Source organism: Blennius ocellaris (genome assembly GCF_963422515.1).
Source record: "Blennius ocellaris genome assembly, chromosome: 15".
In the NCBI taxonomy this organism is placed as follows: domain Eukaryota; kingdom Metazoa; phylum Chordata; class Actinopteri; order Blenniiformes; family Blenniidae; genus Blennius; species Blennius ocellaris.
The window spans coordinates 13,466,481-13,489,419 of record NC_137664.1 but is presented as its reverse complement, the minus strand read 5'-3'; the positions used below and the strand labels follow the sequence as shown (position 1 = coordinate 13,489,419).

Here is a 22,939-nt window from a genome sequence, read left to right as displayed (position 1 = left end):
ACTTTATTGGTTCAAGCTGTTCCTTGATTCAACTGCTTTTCGATGCCTCCTATGCAGACAAATGAGTATATGCACAGACTTTTCTAGCTCTTAATGACAGTTATCAAACCAAATTGTTTGGCCTGTCTTCTTGAGCAAGCCACTCCATTTCTCTCAATATAAGTAGCTTTCTCCAATCCTCTGCAGGTTTCAATCTTACCGTCGTTGTTCAATAATGTTAAGAACAAGGACTCCATCGTACCCTTATTGCTCGCTTTTAAACTGCGCAGCACTTTGGGCTGCACGTTTGGATGAAAGGCACTACAAAAATTAAGTAAGAGTTCAAGACAGGCAGACAATGTGACTCTATTAATTTGACATACCTATTCTTAATCAAGCATCCGTTTGGACAATGCACTGGAATTTGCACACAGACCATTTGCTGTTAAATGGGAAAAGTGAATGTGGACACAAGTGAATGCAGTAACATCTTGGGTTTTAGACTTAGCTGTGTCAACCATTTCATCAAATTCTACAGTATATTACTTATTAGGCCTATTTAGCAATAATTGTTTCAGTTTCAATTTACATTTGAGAAAACATGACAGATCATGTTAAAGAAAGAATTCCTTGAGCAGAAAAAAGACAAAAAGGATTACACACTCCCCCTCCTTCATTGCAGTATTTACAGGCCACAAGAGAGCCTTTGAGCATCTAACCGTGCTTTTCTCCATTCATCTACCGTATAAGGGACATTTATTAAACCCTTTGCTCCAGTGTCTTTACAGATACAGTGGACTGAGAGGCCTGAGGGAACTTGGAAATGAATGAAGCCTGAATGTATTTGAAAAGGCAAGAAAAAAAACCCCATTGAGATTCACTGGAAATGAATTGTGATTTGTGAATACACGGAGAAGTGGGTTACTATACTTTGTTTGACCACAAGAATGATGTTTCACTCAATCTCCTACTTACAGCAGAGTGGACCTGTTCTCAGGAAGGTCCAGTAAAACGGGAGGTTCAGCCGTCGGAGAGGGATTTCCAGGCCGAGTTGTGTGGGATACCGAGTCTCTGACACCTGGGAAGGTCAAATGTGATTACATTTCAAATCAATATACCAAAGACCAAATAACTTGCCAAATAACTGTGGTATTTGGACAAAACTACAGTTACATGACCTCTCAAATTCCTGCAATTGATAAAAAATTAAATTAAAACTACACTGTTGGATGATGATGGTGTTCCACCAACATTATATAATCATGGTTAGGATCACATAATTATTTTGAATGAGCTGAAAAAATGCCGTCCTGTGTGTCACTTTTCAGCACTGTCTTTGCATTTTCATTTCAGAAATGTTTTGCATTCAGACGGCAGTGCACTGAAAATGACCTACAAACGATGTAGTTTGCATGTAAACGTTATTAGTGAGTGCTGTGTTTCTGTAATACATTCAAGTGCCCTTTAACTGTCTTTCTTCACCGTACTGGGCCACTTAGCATCTGCTGTGTGGAAGAAATGTGGTACAGATGATAGTGTAATAAATGTACACTTTATTGGAGAAGTGTGAGCAGTATGAACAGCACTTTCAATGCTCCCATCATTGTTGTTGATCTGCTTGCACATGTGTAGAATTATCTGCTATGAATGTAAAATGTTGCATAAACATCCAGAAAAAGTGGTGCTTCTCCTTTAGAAAATGTCTACAACTGATAAAAAATAAACAGCATTTCTTTTTAAATACAAGCGTACGTGCTTATCTTTATCTTGTTCCAATTCATTTATCTATTCCACAGTCAGGGTCTTTCGCATTTTCCCCTGTACTCACCTTCATGATCATTAGTCGCACATTGCTAGTCCACTGCTGCTATCTATATCAGGAAGTGGGGTGATAAGGTCATATGCCATAAAGAGGTCCAATTAAATGCATCTATGCTCTCATTAATCAATAGCCTTCCTCACTTGAACTCGCTCCTCTTCCTCAATATCCCACACACACACATACAGAAAGGAGATGATGTGCATCTTAATACCGTAGAGCTGCCAAACGCGGACTTTATCCTCATAGGGTAGATCGTACTTCAGAGGGTCTCCCACTGGGCCCTGGTAGTACGGCCTCATGATGGACTCCATGGCTGACGTGTGGACCAGACCGATGGCGTGGCCGAACTCATGGACTGCAACCGCAAACAGATCCATCCCATGAGACTCTGGAGGAGACGCAGAGTGGAAAACCATCCCTTTACATGATCACTAGATCAAGGAAGGAAAACTCTCAGAACGAGACGAGTTAGAATATGCATTTACAATGATGTTTATTTGAAGTAAAAAGTGGAGTGCAAAAGGAAGTGCACACTCTCTCGACTTCTTAGAAGTGCTCTTTTAATTTATTTAGAAGAGAAATTGGACCAGTCAGAGAAGCAGATCAAGAATTCTGTGCACAACATATTCCCCCCCTTTTTTTGACAACTGCTGCCGTCCACTGGGGAAGTAAATTACTTAGCAAGAAAACTGCACACTCAAGATCATAAATACAGAACCGTTTTCCTTGCACTCGGCCATGTTTCCATGTGAGGCAGTTAGAGGAGACGGCAAAGGATTTCTTTTTGAAAACATGAGACAGCATTATCACCTTTTATAAACATTCAAAATACTATTACTGAAGTTCAGCTTCTATCATATTGACTTGTTGCTGAACATTTAGAGTTTGGTAGAACCAGGATGGCCGCTGTTGGCCTGTTTATCCCTTTTATGAGGAAACTCTATAGGTTGCGAGTTAAGAGGCATGACGAGCAGCTCTGGTGGCTGTGAGTGCTGTTAGGAATGTGCTGTGGCGAGATAACTATGGTAATACTGCCTGAGCCCCACGGCTGCCAATCAAAACCTAAGTGTGGAAAGACACCTAAAGTGGCTGCAAGGCTATTTAATCACATTTCCCCGGATGTTCGGCGCAAAAGAAAAGGCAAAGCTTCCAAAAAGTCCTCGACTGGCTCGGCTAAGCGAGACAAAAACCTGAGGTTTTGAGATTTAGATTTGCTCCAATGTTAGTGCCAGCGTGCGGAGTTGAGCGAGCTGAAGAGCTCCTTGGTGGCGAGAACAGAGGAACTCTTACTCGTTCTGTTAACCTTATGCTGGCCTCAGCCTGAGAGCATCTCGACGCAACACTCTGTCAAGATACAAAAAGGACACATGGAGACACTTGCACTTTCGCTTACAACACCTGGGAAATCCAGGAGCCAAATGTCAACTCTAATCTTAAAAGAGCACGAGGTGGAGAGAGGAAAGGTGGATAAAAAGAGGGATCAGTGGAGAGAACAGGGACTCAGAACAAAGTAGGTACCATGTCATGGTATTTACAGTCCGTCTGAGGTTGACAGAGGAAAATACCGGTGCCTGCGGACAAAAGACGGGCTGAGAGACTCGGGTGGAAGGACAAGATTTACTGAGCTGAGCTCGACAACCACACCAGGGGAAAGTGAGAAAGAAAGAGAAGAACATTTTGTAATAAACAGAGCAGCAAAACACAATTACTATCATGACTGATATGCACATTTTTTAACCAATGGAGCTGATTTCAGGGGATAATAATATCTTATTATGTTATATAAATCATTACCTTAATGCGCATGACACATTGATGGGTTCCTCTACCTTGGAAATACATAACTCACCAAGCAGCGCGCAACATTTGCTCAAAGTTTAATGAGGACAGTGCACTACTAGAAGACAGAAAGAATTGAGAACACAACCAGCCGAGGGCTATTCTTTTTTATCCTCGCAGAACTGAAACCCTGCAATGCCTGGGACTTAGTATTTCTATCAGAACAATATGTTATTTAATGTTTAATGCAGGTTAAATACGACAAATTAATTCATATACAACCTCAATTTCAAAACATTTTGGGTCATGGGTGCTAAACTTAGGTAACTAGGGGCAAAGGCAGGATACGTCCCACTCAATCAAAGGGCAACACCAAGAGACAGGCAACACACACACACAGCCACAATCACACCTACAGGCAATTCAGGGTCATCAAAAAGCCTCATATGCATGTTTTCAGACTGTGGGAGAAGAGGATGGAAGAAACACATGTGTGCAGCAGAGAACATGAAAACTCCACAGAAAATGAATTTGAACCCACAACCTTCTCACTATGAGCCAAATGTGTTAATCACTACACCACCATGCAGTGTTTGATATTCAATAAAAAGCAGTCTAATGTTCTAGTTCATGAGCCAATTGGTGGGGGATGTTTTGGTTTGATGCAAAATCTGTGCAATTCTAAAGTGAATTGATATTTAAGTGATGGATGCAGCATGTCTTCAATGAACCTCTCACTGAAGTTTGCAAGGCCTTTCTGATTTAAAAGACACTAAATGTCAATGGATGTTATTCAAAATCCATTTGTAGCACTGATATTGTGTGAACTGAGCAAAAGAATCGGTAATACCACGGCCTCATAGATTCAGAGATGCTGATTTTTGACTGACAAGCACAGTTTTTGATTTTGTTTCGAGTCAGCTTTGGCCTGGATTACATGGTGACATAGTTGGATCACAGTCAACTACTGCTTCTTCTTTGCATGACAACAATCACACACAACCATTAATATGGACAAATGGAATCTTGAGACTCCGTAGGAAACCGGAGATCCATGGCTATTCTTAATTGAGTGCCACATGAGGGCCTGGATATTTGAGTGTCCACCTTAGGTCTTTCCCCAAATGCTGAGAAATTAATAGAATTCTCAGGTGGGTGATGATATGATGTATCAAAGATGGTGGGATTCACAATTTGTTCATTTGTATTTTAAATGTTAAAATGCATCTCCACAACTAATGAAGGTAATAATGTGCAGTTTATTTAAGGTATTTTTGAGTAATGTTGTTCAACAAATTAATAGGCATACAGATTAGGTTTTCTATTTCTGAAATCACTTAAACATCTCTTCTGCCATGACAAACCACAAATGGCCCTCATATTTGGTTGATTTACTTTTCATTCGAGTGAAAATACACTTGAATCGTCTTCAGAGCTCCAGTGTGGGTCAGACTCTTCAGTTGAAATTGAAAGCCGGCCATGTCATCCATGAAGAGGAATAAACTTGCTTCCTGAGAGGGCAGAGAGGTCTGGAGAAATGAAGCCCTGACGATGAAATATCAGTGGTTTCTGAACTGCACTGAGACCAAAGTCATAGTCAGGTTAGTATAATTTATTCATGTGATATAGAATTTTAAGGAATCGCGATAGGAGATGTGAAAAGCACCAGATGAGGCTTCTTTCCTCCAAGATTTTACTCTGCTGTCGTGGATACAAAGACCTATTATGCTTTATTGTTTTCGAAATGGGAAAAATGGAAGTCTGCATTAGCTACCTTTCTGAATATCTACTGAATTCAAAGTCGGCAGCTCTGGGAAAGAAAAAAATAAATCCTTGAAGCAATTGAGGTGAATTCTACTGCACAAAACATGAGACGAGGGAACATCAACACCAACAGACCAAATTTGATTAAAACATTTTCAGTTTGCCACAACCAACATACAGATGCACCAATTAATAAATAATGAGCAAGAATGAAAAATGCAACCATGGTCCTCGGCTGTTTTAACTATATTTACCGTTTTGACAACATAATGGACATAAAAACAACCCAAACCCATTCAAGAGATCAGTGATAAATAGGAGCCACACATGGACATGGTTTATGGATATTTTATTGTAGTTTGAATGTAGATGTATAAAAGATCGGATAACATGGAATTGCTCTGTTTTGTCTTTGACATTTTTTTATATCCGATATTAAAATAAATGTGAACTTCTTCATAAATCATTCATTTTGAGTTTTCCTTTACTTCACAGGAGGAGAGCATTACAGCATGAGGACCTTTCTAAACTGTTATAATTTATAATTTATCCAGTCCCGATCAATTCTTTCCTGTCCACTGTGTGACGTGAAAACAGATAAATAATGTGTGAATTCCTGCCCTCTGCATCTTCTGGTAATTCTTTTGCTCATGTATAATGTCCACTCTCTGCGTCGGTCACCTTATTTGGCCAAAGCGCAGGATCAATCAAATCTACTGTCTGATCAGTCACTGAGCCAGTGGAGGACTCTATCTGCTGTGGACTGTGCTGTATTTGGTGCTATATGAATAAATTCAAATTGAATTGAATTGCCGTCAAGGTGGAGACTTGTGGCGGTGGTGTATTGGTGACAATTAAAACAATAAAAAAAAGAAATTAAAAGAGCAGTGGCTAGGATTTATGAATTGTTGCCTGCCACTCCAAAATTAATGCAAAAGAAAGACTGTAAGTCTCCTTCAAGTGTCAACTTATTGTTGGTTTTATGACTTGAAACGTTGCAGTTTTGCTTCACTCTCGCCACTTCCATCATCTCTGTTTCGAGTTCCCTCGGGCAGTTATTCTCCATGGAGCCACGGAAATCACAACACTAAACAAAGTTTGCAACAACAGGTGAACCTCGTGGATCATTTAACAGCTAATGAAACCGATCTTTCATTCAGGAGTGAAACGAGATAGCTAAAAGAAAAGGGAAGATAAGACTTAATTTTGCCAGGTGGCCGGGAACATAGCGTTTTGTCATGGGAGGACACTTTATCATCCTTTCCTAGTCTAAAGACATGCTTTAAATTCACTCAGCCTCATGGCAGACTGAAAGCTAAACATAGAGCTTGGTCCATTATTTGAAATGCCGCAGCATTTATTCACTAGTACAGGCAGCTGAAACTGTCTATTTGTTGCCACTTTACACCTCCTGCAACACACCTTAGTCCATGCTGACCTCTGGCTACTCTTGAGATTACCTGTTGCAGAGGGATCAAGTTACTTTAGTAACATAATAGATTGTGCTCCAGAAATCAGTTTAACTGCTCCAAGGAAAATCCCTCATTTTGTTTCATCCTGGTTGGAAATTAGACCCAAAAGCAGATTACTGTGACAGCGTAACCTCTTTATATGTTCTCGAAGAAAGGAAAGTAAAAAAGTGATGTTTCCACCGTAAGGTAAGCTAAAAAAACAAAGCACAACAAAGGTTGCATCTGAAGTTGTCTTAAGCATATAGAATATACCAAAAATTTAATTTATTGATTTCTATAAGAATGTATTCCAGACAAGAACAGGAATAAAAGTAAGTAACATGTATACCATAGGCTCCTTAAACTAAAATTTTATTATTAAACATGTAAAATGAGCACATGAAACACTTTAATACGACATTGTTCTCAAGCTACAGTAAGCTGGAGATTTTTCTTCCAGGTGCAACAGAGAAAAACACATCAATTCTGTTACTTATAATCACCTTGGCCTTGACGAAAGTCCCAAATTACTATGGGCATTTGCATAGACAGCCTTAAAGAGCAAGAGAATGAGTGATTGCAAGGGCATCAAAAAAAACATTAAAAGGATTGCCATCTTATTTGAGCATAACACACATAACATCTTCACTTCACCTTCTAAAAAAGTCACAACAACATAGACGACAGAGATATATGATGATTGCTATTGTCAAGCCATAAGAAAGTTTTCACCTTTTCAAGGAGTACACCCCCAATGGAAGAAGCAGGTACCTTTATAAAAGACAAAAGTCTAATGTCTTTTTATTAAATGCACATTTCATTCTTCATCGCAGTGTGTGTGTGTGTGTGTGTGTGTGTGTGTGTGTGTGTGTGTGTGTGTGTGTGTGTGTGTGTGTGTGTGTGTGTGTGTGTGTGTGTGTGTGTGTGTGTGTGTGTGTGTGTGTGTGTGTGTGTGTGTGTGTGTGTGAACGTAGCCTTGAAAGCAGGAACATCTAACAAGGTAAGAAGATTCGCAGCCAGCATCTGTTCACAGTAACAGGTCGTGTTTTCAGCACAAAGCCCATCCTCCATACGCCTGCTGTTCTCCATTAATTGGCAGGTGGAGATGTATATTTATTTAATAAGATGATATTATTTGTTTTTACATGCTCTTTCACACCCACAATTGTCTGTGCGAGATAATTGCGTAGGTTGTGAAGATAAACGGATTTAAATTGCACCTTTGTCACCTCCTCTCTCCACTGACTCACTGTTCTAAACCCTATCGATGCAGACAATGCTGGTACCTCTGATGGAGTCACATCCTGACACTCCCGCAGCCCACTGAGGTGGTCTAATTGAAGCTGAATGAGCTCGAGCAACATATGGCTCCAAGAGCCAACTGTTGAAAAACAAAGAATAGAAATGAGCAGAGGTCCTGGCATTATCTTAGCTTTACCATCTGATGCTATCAGCACTTTATTGGCTCCCTTGTCGGGGGGGGGGGGGACCTCTGCCTCAATATTAAACATTTCTGTAAAGTACTACAGTTACAGAAAATGCACAATTTAAAATGCCTGTATTAATGGATGGCAAAGGAAGAAAATAATTACAAACAAGAACATGCTAAATGTATTTTAAGGGAAGATTTGTTTCCACAGCTTCACAAACTCCAGCCCACTTCAACATGCAGGCTGATGCCTCAGTTTCACATGGGTATGGTAGAATTGGTGTATTTTAGTATCAGTATATTCATTTGATGAATGATAAGTAGTTTTCAGTGTATTTAATGTCACAGAAGTCATTTCAGTTTGAATAACTTTCTCCCCACAATGCATTCATCAGCAGCTAACGGATTTGGGTAGATCACTATTCTTTGCACTTTTCTTCTCAAATGAAAATGAACTTGCGGACCATGCTATTATTAGACACGTTCATAGACAATGTCCATATTCAGGATGTGACCATCTTTGGATTCCCTCACTAAAACATCAACTTTCCATACACTTTACTGAAACACACACAGGGAATATTTCTTTTGCAAAAAATGGACTGTGAAGTGAAAGAGACAGGATTTTAAACACCAAAACTGTGCAATTAATGAACTGAAAGAATTAAATCAACTGACAGCCCAATTATGTACTGAGAGTAAAATATATTCCATGTTGTGTTCTCACTGGTGGTACAGCATCCCATGAAGACCAAAATAGAGGTGGAAAAGTCATATTTGTGTTCAGTTTAGTTTGCACTCAAGATAACAATGTTAACATTGGACCAAAAGATGTAAAGAAAAAGCACATTAGATGCTTTTATGACATATCCAGCCAAGCTGTGTGTTGGGTTTAATGCACTTAGGGAATATTGTGTCTGTATTTTTATGAAAAAGGAATTCAATAAGAGCTTATAAATTGTAGAAAAGAGTCAAAGTCAGTGGCTGCATGGAGACAGCGATTCTGACTTCTGTCCCCTTCTGTGCTTGGTCTGTTCTCAGCTCTTTGGTTCATGATGCATTCAAGCTTCAATAATGCTCTCCAGAACCAATTTGAAAGTGGACTGAGACCTGCTTTTTGCAAATGGTCTCAGTCCGCCTATTAGATGTGCACCAGCTTTTTGGAAGCCGCTAAATTTGACTCTAATAGAGGCTGCAGACTCCCCCTCTGATGTATCCATCCATCCATATATATATTCTGGAGCTGATCCCGGCAGACTGTAGGGACAGGCAGGAAACTTTCTGGACAGGATACCAGCACCTCCCCTTCATGAGTTACCAAAACATTCTAAAGACAAGAAGCCAATCAGTGGCACGCACCAACTTTCACAAAAGTCACTCACAGTTTCCTACTTCCTCTGTTAATTTCACTAAGACTCTGTTTACAGGATGATTCAAGTAAAAAAAAGCATTATTTTTGTGCTTTGTTTTCAGAAATGTTTTGTGTTTACACAGGAACATTTTGAAAATAATGTCCCTTTCCGTGAAAATGGGAAAAACAGTGAAAATTATGCAGTTAGCATGTCAGGCCACACGTTGGTGCCATTTGTTTTTATAATGAAACCACACACACCATGTTGCTTTATATTAAACCTGTGATAGTTTGTATTTGAGCTATTTAGTTGTTCAATCTGTGCCTTAGATTTACTGAATAGTTATTTAATTCAGTATGTTCTATTAACGAGTGACTGGTAACGTATGGTGTTTGCATCTGAAAAGGAGCACAGACTCCATTCAACACAAAACAGCACTTCGGGACAGTAATTATGAAATTGAGTTTTCACCACTATCTCTCTCCTGTTCCTCTCTCTCTCTCTCTGTCTCTTTAAAGATAAGACTGATGATTCTGCCCAAAACAGTGTGTCCTCAACCCTGAAAATCTCATCAGCATGCCAATCATTCACACAGTGCAGCTGTTAGTTTGCGTCACACACTATAGTTTGTGCTTCAAGGCCCAGCAGAGATATATTCCTTTCATTTTCTGATTGGAGTAAATTAAAGGAAACTTCTTTACTTTTGAGGGCTTTATTTGTCTAAATTTAGGTAAGGAGTCTCATTGGAATTTTATGGAGCACACAGCTGCACAATTTAGGGGCTTGCAGGACCATTTACTGATTTACAGTGAATTAGAGCTACAAATTAAGACTTATGTGACCATCTAAACATCTATTGCTAGTTTGACTGACTCAAGAATCAAGAGAAACAATCTCTTTCTCTCTGTCTGATTGAGAAGCTATTTTATACTCAGTTCATCTCAGGTTTTGAGGACAGACATTTAATAATAGATCCCAGTAGAGACAACAGACGTCAATGCACAGAAATTGGTAAAACACTCTAATCACTAAAATATGTGACTTATTCTTGCAGGTTTTTCATTAAAAAAGACAAACCCAGAGGATTAATAAAGTGGGATCAATAAAGGTCATCAGGAATCTGAAAACTTCTTTTGTTGTGTGCAAGAAACCAGACTTCATGACTATCAGTGTGTGTTGGAGTATATTGTTTGTTAAAGGAAATGAAATCCTTTTATGCCCCCATCATAAGCTCCTGATAACGATCACCACTGCTTTAGTCACTGAAACCGTTGGATTTCATATTCACAGGTCTAACGAGAAAAATATTAATTATACAGTCTGAAACACAGGCGTGCAGCTTGTCATCGAAGTGCAGACCGTGTGGCAAGTTTGGAAGTTCAAAACTGTTTCTGAGTGCAGACTTTCTCAATCTTCTCTATTTTACAGGAGTTTGAGAGTCTCTCATAAAAGCTTTAATGAGATGTTATTCAGAATTTGATACATTGCCGTCCTTTTGTCTCGAGTCGTTTGATCCCAACACATTTCTTTCTCTCAGTTATGTAATACATGAGTGAGAGGCCCCGACACTTAAAAGTGATGTTCCTCACCTGGAGATCTGAAGGTCCAGGCCTCGTCGTCATCAAAGTGTGTATCGCCAGCTGTGAACCTCTCTCCGGGGAAAAAAGCATGTGCCACAGTTCCTCCCGGCCCGTCGAAGGGGTAGCCGTCATTGTGGTCGGCCTTTGTGAAGTCGATTTGGATGTCCGCGTCGCTGCCTGCCACCTCGTGGAAGTTTAGCGGTGCGATGTCGCTCCAGACCTTCAAGGCGTAGTACATCAGGGCTCGAACAGTGTCCCTGCCCAACAAGGCCGAATCCTTGGGGAAGGTCCTCACCCTGAGAGAGAGAGACACAGACAGAGACAGAGACAGAGAGACAGTGAGAGAGAGCTTTTTACAATCATGGCCAAAAGTAAATATACAATCCAAATTGTAATGGGAACTTGTAAAACTTATTTTTAAAAGGTGCTTTTCTTTCTTCTTACAGGTTAGAATCGTGATTGTAGTTTCATGCACTCTTACTTGGCAACAACACTTATTACATACTTACAGATTTTGTTAATGGTGTGTTTTAAACCACATCTCAGATCATGATCTCAGATTGGATTTGCTAGTGGGGACAGTCCTGGACAAATTGGCAAATGTTTGAAAATCCTCACTGGTTGTCATCACTTTTTTTTAAAGCATTTGGATATCTTTTCAAATGTATAACATGGTTCAAACAGTGCTGCAAGCTTACTTCTGACAGCCTTAGAGAGCTCTTTTGATGTCTGCATGATGACACTTAATGCTTCAATAGCAAAGAGAACTGCATAGACTAAATGGCGGATATTAGCAGCACGTCACTTCTGACAAGGTTCTAATTGTAACACCTGAAGCTCAAATTGTCTGGATTTTAAAATGTAAAATGTGATTTGTGTATATAGGAGTATCTACATATTTCACAGAGCATCAACATGATCAGGACTCTTTTAAGTGATCATTTCAATTCTAATGAAAAGAAAACACGATATATGAACAAAAACAGGACAAGTGTAGTGGTTGACTCTCACAGCAACAAAATCCCAGTTTGATTCTGGGTTTGAGGACCTTGCGTTGTGCGTGTGTGTGTTTGCCCTGTGATGGACTGGTGACTTGTTAACGGTTGCACACTGCATTTTTATCAGTGTCAGCTCAGTTTGACTCCAGCGTACTGTGACTCAGCATAGATAAAACAAAAAGAGATTCTGGCTCACTTTGTATAGAAATGAACATTGTTTTGTTTTTAGATTGTATATCTCTATTCCTCGCGCCACCACTTTTGAGGAAAATATAGCCTGTTAACGGTCTCTTGACACTTGGTCCATTTAGATTTGTTTCGATAAACACTAACACTACAAACACAAATCAATGCAGGACTGTATTTAACAACGTTGAGAAGAGAGTTTAATACATCGGAGGAGACGTGTTCAACCATCTCAGGGCCTTTCCTGTCCTGATGACCCGATGATGTTGTTTAACAGCAAAAAGGTGTCAAAGTGTAATTTTCTTGCCAACTTCTGAAGCACAACGGCTTTGTCCACAAGCAACATTTCAGTCCTTTCATTCCCACATGAGCCGGAGAAGCAGCTGTTCCACTCAGCTCGTAGCTCGAGGGTCACTGGACCTTTACAGTCAAAGTCAAACTTCTGAACACCTGCCAGAGAAACTCACGCCAGCGAGATCTCTTTAATCCTTTAAATCACTGCTCCAGACATGTGCAAGGGAGCTCGGCCTTGTTTATTATCTGCTGCAGTTTTGTTCTCACTTATCATGGCTTATTTTTTTATCCGCTCCTAACTTTGTTCGCTTACTTTGACTGAATGATTTGAGACACCTTCAATTAAAAAAGGTGTTTGATTCTCTTTTAGATTAACATTCTGCTGTAATTGTGCAGTTTTGTCATTTATCTGTGTGACCTTCATATCTGTATTTAAATATCATAAGTCATGCATTATGCAAATGTAAATCTAATTCATGATTGTTTTATTCAATATCCTTACTTTCAGGGCAATACTCAATGGGATTAAGCAGATATTCAGAAAAATTGAAAAGGTGGGCAAAAAATGGGAAACACTAAAACGAAGCATAGGGAGCTAAAAACCAGAAGCTTGTCAAGTAAAACATGTGGATCACACAATATGGTGTGGTGACCCTGGAAGTCTGGAGCAGAAATATAAGCTACACTGAAAATCACTTTCTCACTCTAGTGTGTGAGTGCATTTCACTGGTAGTGATGCATGATATGAATCTCTATTTGCTGAATGATTATTGGTCTTTAATATCCTTATTTTAAAGCAAAAAAATCTGAAAAAATAAAACTAAAACTAAAAAGAAAAGACTCAAAGGTGCTACATTAGTGGAACTTGCTCCAATAGAGAAATAATAAATAGCAAACTTCTAGTTGGTATTATGTGGTCATCATGTGGATACCATGATAATTAACCTCAACCACAACTTGTCCTTCTTGAGTGGAAGTACTCCAAATAGAGAAAGTCCTGTGATTCTGGTTTGTTCTCCCCGTGGGAACTTGGGTTTCCTCCCACAAACCCAAACCATGCAAGGGATTGTTAATGGTTTGCATGTTTGAGTGCGTGTGTCTGTGTTTGCCCTGTCAACCTGCCTTGTATGAGCCCTGCACTTGCCTTCAGTTAGATACACTTCAGAGGCCCAAGACTTCCAAAACGCTGTGCAGAAGATGGATGGATGTCCTCAACTACAAAAAAATAAATAAAAATATTGCGATATACAGATACAATGTATATAGTAATGGCTACATTTCTCAACTCCACAGGGGGGATTTTTAAGAATCACCTTTTAACCTTAAACACATGTGGTTGGACTGTGGGAGGAGGGCGGTGTGCCCAGTGAAAACCATGCAAGAACATGAAAGAACAATACCACTGTGACGCCCCTCAGCTTGTCATCATTTCATAAGATATATTGTGCGAATAATGCATTTTTCTAAACAAAAGGCCAATTATATTATATCAGGCCCAACATATTTACGCAGCCAGGTAAACTCCCATCAGAAATACTGTGACACTGATGGAAGAAATTAAACTGGATCATATTTGAGAGGATATGTCGACTAAATCTGAAAGAAAACCCATCTTTAGAGTAAAGGCATACAACATTTGAATGCCAATGTGATAAATTGAAGCAGATGATGATAAATAAACCACAGAAGGGGCCTCATGGTTTGATCCATTGTGGATCTTCTGATATTTCCTATTAGTGCAGATCTAGGTGAATCCTAAATTCATTTTGTTTGTCTATATTTATGTCTAATTTTGCTGCTTCGGTTCTAAAGCAACACTAACTGATAAGGCATCATGCTCACATGACTGCTGACAAAGACGACATGGCGAGTGTCATGTTTATAGCGTCCTCACAAGCGCTGCTGGTCAAACCACAAGTTTCTTTTGTGCACCATCACTTTCCGTTGCATTAAATTCCCGTGTCTGTTATGGCTTCAATCACATGGTGATTAAAACCTCTTTCTATTAGGGATCATTGACTGAACACAGCGTTTCTATCACCGTTCCTGTGAGGTGGCGCTGATTGTGTCATGATGAAGTTATTGGAGGAAACCTCAATAAAGCATTGGATCCTGGTTTGGCTGTGGTTGTCGGTATTCTTCTTCGCCATGTTTAACAGAAGCGAGATATCACTGAAGAGAATGCTTATTGAACTTCTTGAGCCTTTTAGTGCATGAGGCAGTTGCTTTTGCACTATTTTTTCTTGCACCAGAGTGTAGGTGGAGCTGCTCCGAGCCTCAAGAGCTGGTCTCGGTGCAGATTTTTGCACCAGATGTTCTTATTCACCCTGTCACAACGTACTGCAGTCCAAAACTCTGAAGGCACACTAAATAATACCATTTATTTTTAACTAGCTGGTAATTTACAATAAACCTAGTAAACAAACTCAGTAGATGAGTGAATAGCTGACTTACATTTGCCAAGGTCTTTAAAAATACCTTGGTCTTATTGTACTTTAAAAGGTAATTACTAGATGTGTAAATAAGCAAAGCCTGCTTCACTCACTGGAGTAATAGTGTCATTTGCAAACTCAAACGGCACCACGTAATTCTCAATCTTGGCGTCAGGACTGCAGCTGCACTGCTTGATGAAAGATTGAAAGAGATTTCCTATGGAAACAAAAACAATTTGCTCCATCTATATGTAATACAGGATTTCCATCCTTTCATTATAAAAAGGAAACTTTAAGCTCCAGCATCCATCTTCACAGTGAAACCCTCTCAAGGTCGCAGCAGCTTGCTGACATCCAGAGTTTGAGTGTGCCTTAAGTGATATTTGCTCTGGCTCCTCGCTGCAGAGAAGACCGGAGCAGCCTGTTGTTGTTCCGCTGTTACCACAATCTCTCTAACACATTCAGCCGCTCGAATGAGTTCATTAGTGCAGCTAATTAATGTATTAATTAGCAAATGCGTCTAAATCAACATGTTGCCACACAACACATGGACGGTGTTAGTGATGTTGGCTTAGAGCAATAAGGAAGTAGTAGCTTGAAAATGGGCTTTTCATTATTAGTATGCAAATGTATGCAGCCAGTCACTTCCAAATCTAATCAGATCATCCATTCTGTGGGGGGAACTCTGGGCGTACAGTACAGTTGACTTTGTTTTTTCCTTCTCTTGCTCTGTGGTTCATTTATTCATACTGTCTATCTATTCCTCACTGCTAACTGCAGTTAGCCAAGGTCACGGCAAAAACCCTCAACGTCCAGAGACAAGAAGCCCACTTATTAGTCTTAATTCAGACAGACGAGGTGATTGTGTCTGTGTGTGTGTTCGAACATGTTTATGAGAGAGTGAAAGATGGGAGAGGCGGAGTGCGTGGCTTTGTCAGCATGTATGTGCATCTCAATGGCGTGTGCATCGACTTGTGTGTGCCGGTATGTAATTGCAGGTAAGTCCGCCAAGGTCAGCGCTTCCCTGTCCTGCATCTGAGATGAACCGAGGAGTCTCTGGGAACAGCTTGTGTTTACTTAGGGAGACTATAAGCGCATGAAAAATGAAGCAGGTGTCATTTCCCCTGCGGAGCCTACTTTAAATTTGATTATCTTTACAGATCGCGACATGGAGCTTGTCAGAGTGTCAATCTTACTCCTTGATTTTAACAACCTTATTGATTACACTTTAATCAAGCACCCAAGTGTGGTTAGATGTGATGTTTATTAAGCAGCTTGTCCTCATTAAGTCCACAACAGTAGGTGGTTTTATTAATTGTCTTGTTCTCCTGTCAAACTTTTATGACAGTAATAAATCTTTTTTTTTTTTTGTCCACAGACATTAATATACACACTGCAGTGAATACATTGTTCAACAAATAAGGCCACAATAAAATTATAGGGGAAACTTTAAAAAAATATATTGTCAAACTGATTTTTTTATCGAAGTAACGAGACATCATTTTCCACTCTAAACATTGTTTACTGCATACCCGACACTACATTATCACGGATACAAAAGGTTGTACGGATGAAGTTTGCAGCATTTAGCAACCACATAGCAAGAAATTTTCCTTAGAGACTGGATTAAAAAAAAAAAAACACTGAATGGCAGATGAATGGCTTCAGTCATTTATAGCATTTATCTATACATATTACTGCTGTAATGAATCAACTGAAAGAAGTAATGTCTGATGGGGAAAAAAAACCCAGAAGAAAATAGTTTCCACTAAGGGAAAGAAACATCAGCAATGCATAATTGCTATATGCAAAAGCAGGTATGTTTTAAAAGAGATGCTTGAGTTGTCTCAATGCTCTTCGGATTATCATATTTACCTATAACAACCACACACTCATTTGAACACACACACACACACATCCGTGGTGACACTATGGTGTACAGTATGAACTGGGTGAGCTCGAGGTGGGCTGCACCGTGTGGTTGTGTGATCTTTGAGAATTCGGGCTGCATGATGTTTGGTAAATATGCAATATTGTGAATTAATTTGCTTAATACACTAAAGTACGGTGATGTTGACGTCTTCAGGATTAACATTTTTTGGGAGTTGATTTTGATCCGTTGTACTTTTGTTACATATTTAAAATTCTTTCATTTTGAATTGGTTGACAATGACTGCATCGAGCATAGAAACAACATTTACACAATACATGTCTAATGTAGGTATTGTGCATGTTGATATCAGGAAAATAATGATTCAGTGATATATTGTGGAGCTCTAGTGATACTAGAACTCATTCCAGGATGTAATCACTATTGGAGAAATGAAACAATATAATTCATTAACTAAACTGTTTAATGATGAGGTCGGTTTGCAGGAATACAAACGAGCCCTCCATAAAACACAGAAAAAAAATGGCATTTGAAGTGACGATCTAATTCTGTATTCCCCACCCTGTGAGGCTTTTGATTTTCACACTATTCTACAGTGGAAATATCACACTGCGCATGCACGTTCCAGCTCGCTAATGACTATCGGTCATATTTTAACCACGCTTAGCTTGTAACGTCGCTACTGTATGAGCAGCTCTTCAACATGTCGGAAGAAGGGCTTACGTGATGCACCTGAACGTGTCACTCAAAGCAGTCAGCGACTAAGTGGCTTTTAACTTCTCAACTACACAGACTATTTGTTCTCAGAAATACATTTCTGAAAACTGAAAACATATTTCTGAAGACCGTATCTGAGCCTGTGCACGGTGCACCCTTGTTGAGCTTGCTCTCTGGGCAGGTGCCCACTTCGCCCATAGCAAAATCAGCTGCTTATGTTTTTGTGTCAATATATTTAATTTCTTATGTTTTCCTGCTAAATATACTTAATAATCCTTCCAAATGTGGCAACTATACTTTGAAATCCAATCCTTCAAATCAATAATGCTGAAAAAAACAGTCGTGGACGAGTTGTCCGGGGTTGCAGTTGTGTGGACGAGTCATCCGTCCACCAAACAAAGCTACTATTAGCTATTTCTGGCAAGTACATGGGGACAATTTATCGCCGTTGTATAAATCAACAGCTTTTGTGTAGTAACGTGGCTTTTGCAAGAGAGTAACCCTCCTGAGCCATTGTACAAGGCAAGGTAAAAGGACACAATTTTCACAGTGATCAGCACTGCTGCCACACAGCAAGAGGGCCTGGGTTTATTTCAGGCTGAGGCCTCTTTCTGTTACATTAGCATATTCTTCCTGTGCCTGTATGGATATTTTTTTCCCTTCCTTCCACAATCCAAAGGCATGATTGTGATGTTAATTGATGACTGAAGCGAACTCGACCCACCAAAGATGGATACATGAATGTATAAATAATGAACCTAAAGAAAAAGAGGCATACATGTGCAAAGAAACGTGAGACAAAATGTCATATTTTCTTAATGTTTATTTTATCTTAATTCTTTGTCTCCTTTAAACCCTTCCAATAAAGAGTATTATATATATTATATATATTAGTATGCATTTCAACTTTATAAATGCACTTGAGGCTTTCACAGTCTCATGAAGTAAAGTTTTAGGCTCACTCAATCAACTCAAGTCTGCTGTGACACTCCTCTTGCTGGAGCATCTGTCCAATCCAACTTTTCCATCACAGCCGTTAATAGTTTGACATTTTGGGGGACTGCGCTTCTTTGCTCTCTTGGTGGCTGCGTCTCACTGGGTCGTCTGACAAACTCAAGGTAATGATAAGACTCCATGGAATCGATGCGTCTGGCCAAGAAAATTCTGCCGGCACACAGTTTCTTGTAAAATCCCGATTTGTTGTTTTCACACTTTATTGTGTTTCTGTCCGAACAAGATGAAATATGACAGACCCAGAGAGGCTTGAAGCCTCGGTTAGGAAAAGTCAGTGCAGCCATGTTCTTTCCGTTTCCTGTCTTTATACAAAATTCCAGAAACAGTGGCCGGAAAGGCCTCGGTGATCACATGCTCCCAACAGAGTGAACTATTATTCGAAGCTGCTGGAGGTCTGCATACATTATTGTTGCATGCTGCAAATATAATCTGAGAGGCACGCTAACATTCACCTCTGCTCATTAAACCCCTCTTTAATTTTCACATACACGTGTGAACAGTCTGCTCTCTCCTCTTGTCCTGCTGTGCTGAGCTTAATGTGACCAGGAGAGGAGAGTCAAGGCCAGAGCCTGAACACCATGTCTGGGTGTTTGATAACTAGTTTATGCTGTATAAATGGCTGTACAAGATTTCTGTGTGGAATTTCCATGTTCTACCAATATATTGAACCAATTTCCTGTGATTAATCAACATATATTCTATTCTATGTGTGGAATTTCTCTGGATATTCTTTTTTCTTCCCACTGTACCAAAAACACACTTTAGATCTAAATTAGTTACCGGTACTTGAAACTGTTCAATGTGTGAATGCGAGTGTGTGAGACTGTAATGGACTGGCGACCTGCATTCACTCATTGCTAGCTGGGATTGGAGAGATAATGCACCATATAACATGGATGGATGCAATACATAATGCATTGTTACAGCTGTAATTTGACACATACTTAAAAAAAGATGGAATGTTAAAACAAAAGTATTGACATACAGATTATTGAAGATTGAATGATTGGATGTACGACAAAGAGGAAAAAAATCATTTTAATTCAAGTTGGCTAAAGATGAATATAATATACATAAAATCATATAATATTATAGCAAATAGTGTAATTATTTTTAAATGTTAGTATAAAACTGAAAAGAAAGATTCATCTTGTATGGTATATACAATGAATAAAATATTTTGCAGAGAAGAAGACCAGAAAACCAACACTGAATGGCTGCGATATTCTGATGCCTCAGGCAACAATGCATTATAAAGACACTACAATGTAGGGGAATACACCGTGTACTTTCAGAAGGGAAATTTGCTGTGCAACTATTCTTTACAGAAGCCGTTTCTGTGAAGTGTAACGTGGTCAAAGTATTACCAAAAACTAGACGCTGTGTCCTCCTTTAAGAGAAAGGGATTATTCAACGTGTTGCTGCACATCAACAAAAAAACATCCTCAGAGATTATACAGGAGTGTAATAGAGCGCATGTTAGAGGTGACAGCTGTGAGGGAATCTTTAAAGGCGGAAAAATATTTATGAGCTTTGGTGCGACATATCCTGCAGTCCAGACAACATCTATTTCAGGGAAGGAAGGCCTTAGTTATTGAAGCAGGATGATCCCAAACCTCTTTGTGCTCATATTACCACACACCTCTATACTAAACTGACCTGCATGCAGTGCAGAGCTGTCACTCAGTGGAGGCGCCACTTTATGAAAACTGAAGAGGAGAAAAAGGCCTTGAATATTTCCAAGCAACTGACAACCGCAACAACTAGCTTCAATGGTTTGGAGTTTCCTTTTTGGGATTTTCATATTATATTATATTTTCATATTATATCGTCTTCTTTTGTTTTTTACTCAAAGGTGTTTTTAATTCAGCCTCTACTGCATGTAAAGAAATCCCCAGTGAAGGCCTCAGAAAAATCAACTCAGACTTCAATCTGTAACTGATCTTGTAGCCATCTAAGGCTAATTATTTCGATTTTATGGTTTATAGACTGATCAATGTGCAATGAATGAGTAATTCTCTCCCCTTTTCAATGTTACCGGTTACAAATTGTGTGACTGGCTATTGAATCTCACCTTTCTTTAAATGCTCATACTGCCAAAGTCGTGAGGGACACTGCGATGAACAGTGCATGCATGTAAACCTCTATTTCTCCGCTTCTGATTTTTTTTTCTAAATATTGTAAACCACCTCGGATTTAGAATTAAACAATCCAAGTTCTATGGCTACAGGCATAGGGATATCAAACATTGGCCTTCACAATAAGATGTAAAGCATCGTTTTTTTTGATTCACGATTCCATTTTCATTTTCGACATCCTTTTGTTTAAAAAATTCCATCTTATTCAATTAATTGTGAGGTTAAATTGATTTACACATCACGACATTCAAAGAGTCTGAAATGTTTCTGGAATTTTACTTGTAGTTCCCAGAGCTGCTGTCACCACAATTATACTCACACAGTTGTTGTTTTTTTTTTTTAAGGCCACCATAGGAATTACAAGCTGCACCAGGGGATGTTTTTCTCAGGTCGGCTTTCTCCGGATAAACTTGGAGGGGGGGGGGCGCTTATGGTGTAAATGTCTATTTCCCCCGAAATTTTACAACCGTGACTCACGAGCAGTTAGAGAGTGATAAGCACATGAGCCAGCAGAGTTTAGAGAACAAAAAAAGTGCAGATGCAAGAGATTTCTGGCTGCAGCGTAAAGCGGGAGTCATCAGCGGCTCAGCGGTTGAAGGGCTGTTGAGCAGCAACAGAGATCCTGAGTGTGCATCATTGACTCACAAATAAATATGAGCGAACCGTCGGGAGCTTCCACATCAATCAAACATAATACCTACATAAAGAACTGCTTACATCAAAGAGCAGCTTGATGCCACTGAGCAGGCACTCCCGGACAGGTTGTGCTTCTTTCGCTTTCAAAGAGAGGTCAGAAGAGGAGGAATGAGCACAAGGAAGGAAGATAAAGGTCCATTGTGAGAGCCTGAGGGTTCATGAAGCAGAGATGAGAATAAGCAAAAAGATGAAATATATGAGTGTCACTGGAGTCCTGATGATTTCATATCAGTTCACACACTTATTCAAACATTAGTTCCAAATTAGATGATTAAATATGGTTTTGGTTGTACAAAAGGGATTGTTTCTGTAGTTTTGCTGTACGACAAGAAACTGAAGGCAGCACTTTCTAATTCTTTGTAATTGTTTTCACTGACGTGGCAAGTGAAGCTGAAGTCATGTGGATGGGTTTTACCAGGGTGATTCAGCTTCCTCCTCTAATACAAAATGTGTTATGTTAGTCAGTGCCTCTTGTAGGTGTGTGTGTAGTGATTGTTACTCTATGGGGCAAGAGCGTTTTCAAGTGAAAATGGAAAACTTTCATTGCATTTTGGGGGTCCGTTTCCATGACAACGGTACTTGGAACCACTGAAAACGCATCTTTCTGAAATCACTTTGACTCAGTCTCCATGGAAACTGGAAAAAACAACACTTTGCTGAAACACTGCTACTGCACACACGCTGATGAACAATAGATGGACAATAACAACAATGGCGGCCTCCAGAGAGTCATGACTCCCAGTTGATATTCTCCTGGGACTTAGTAGCATTATAGCTGAGAGTCAATATAACAGAAATCCAACTTTGTCGTCTGCTCATACGGATCTCTGTGTACTCTCCATTGTTTATGTTTATAGTGTTTTCTTCTCTGCATGCATCTGTGTGTGTGTGTGGGTTCTTTACAAAACCAGACAACAGCAACTACTACGAGTCATTTCATGGAAGCAGACATCAATTTCAAACTGTTGCAGTGTAAATGCAAAACCATTCTGAAATGAAAACACAAAAATGATGTTTTCACTTCAAATGTTGGTGTAAATGAGGCCTATGCCGTCCAGTGTGGGCTCACCTATTAACAACTAGACAAAGCACCCTTTTGCACTTAAAATCAAAGAAGCTAGAATTAAGAAAAGAAAAATACAAGATAACTGTTTGTTTGCATAGCAATATTAATCTAAAATTCCAGGGTAACCCAAAAGTTCAAAAATAGCCGTAGGGCTGACTGGGTCATGATGTTGCAACTCAACAGGATTGTTAGCTTAGTTGATGATGGGACCTGAACTCGTCCCTTCATTTCAACACTACTGGACAACAAACGAAGCAGGAACGCAGCCAAATGCAGCAGCAGCAGCAGCATTGCACTCCCAACCCATCAATTAGTAACGACTCTAATTCTCTAAAATCAGGACAGGCTTGT

General features: G+C 39.5%; 1 protein-coding gene across 1 annotated transcript in view; it reads right to left on the bottom strand.

Annotated features, from left to right (window-relative positions):
• Positions 1 to 22,939, bottom strand: part of LOC308140552 (matrix metalloproteinase-17-like) — a 107,763-nt gene that overhangs the window by 13,942 nt on the left and 70,882 nt on the right. Inside the window, exons 4-6 of the mRNA XM_080510379.1 lie at positions 11,166 to 11,452; positions 2,013 to 2,189; positions 955 to 1,057 (exon numbers count right to left, since the gene is read on the bottom strand). Coding sequence (XP_080366505.1) covers positions 955 to 1,057; positions 2,013 to 2,189; positions 11,166 to 11,452 — 567 coding nt within the window. The remainder of the gene's footprint in view (positions 1 to 954; positions 1,058 to 2,012; positions 2,190 to 11,165; positions 11,453 to 22,939) is intronic.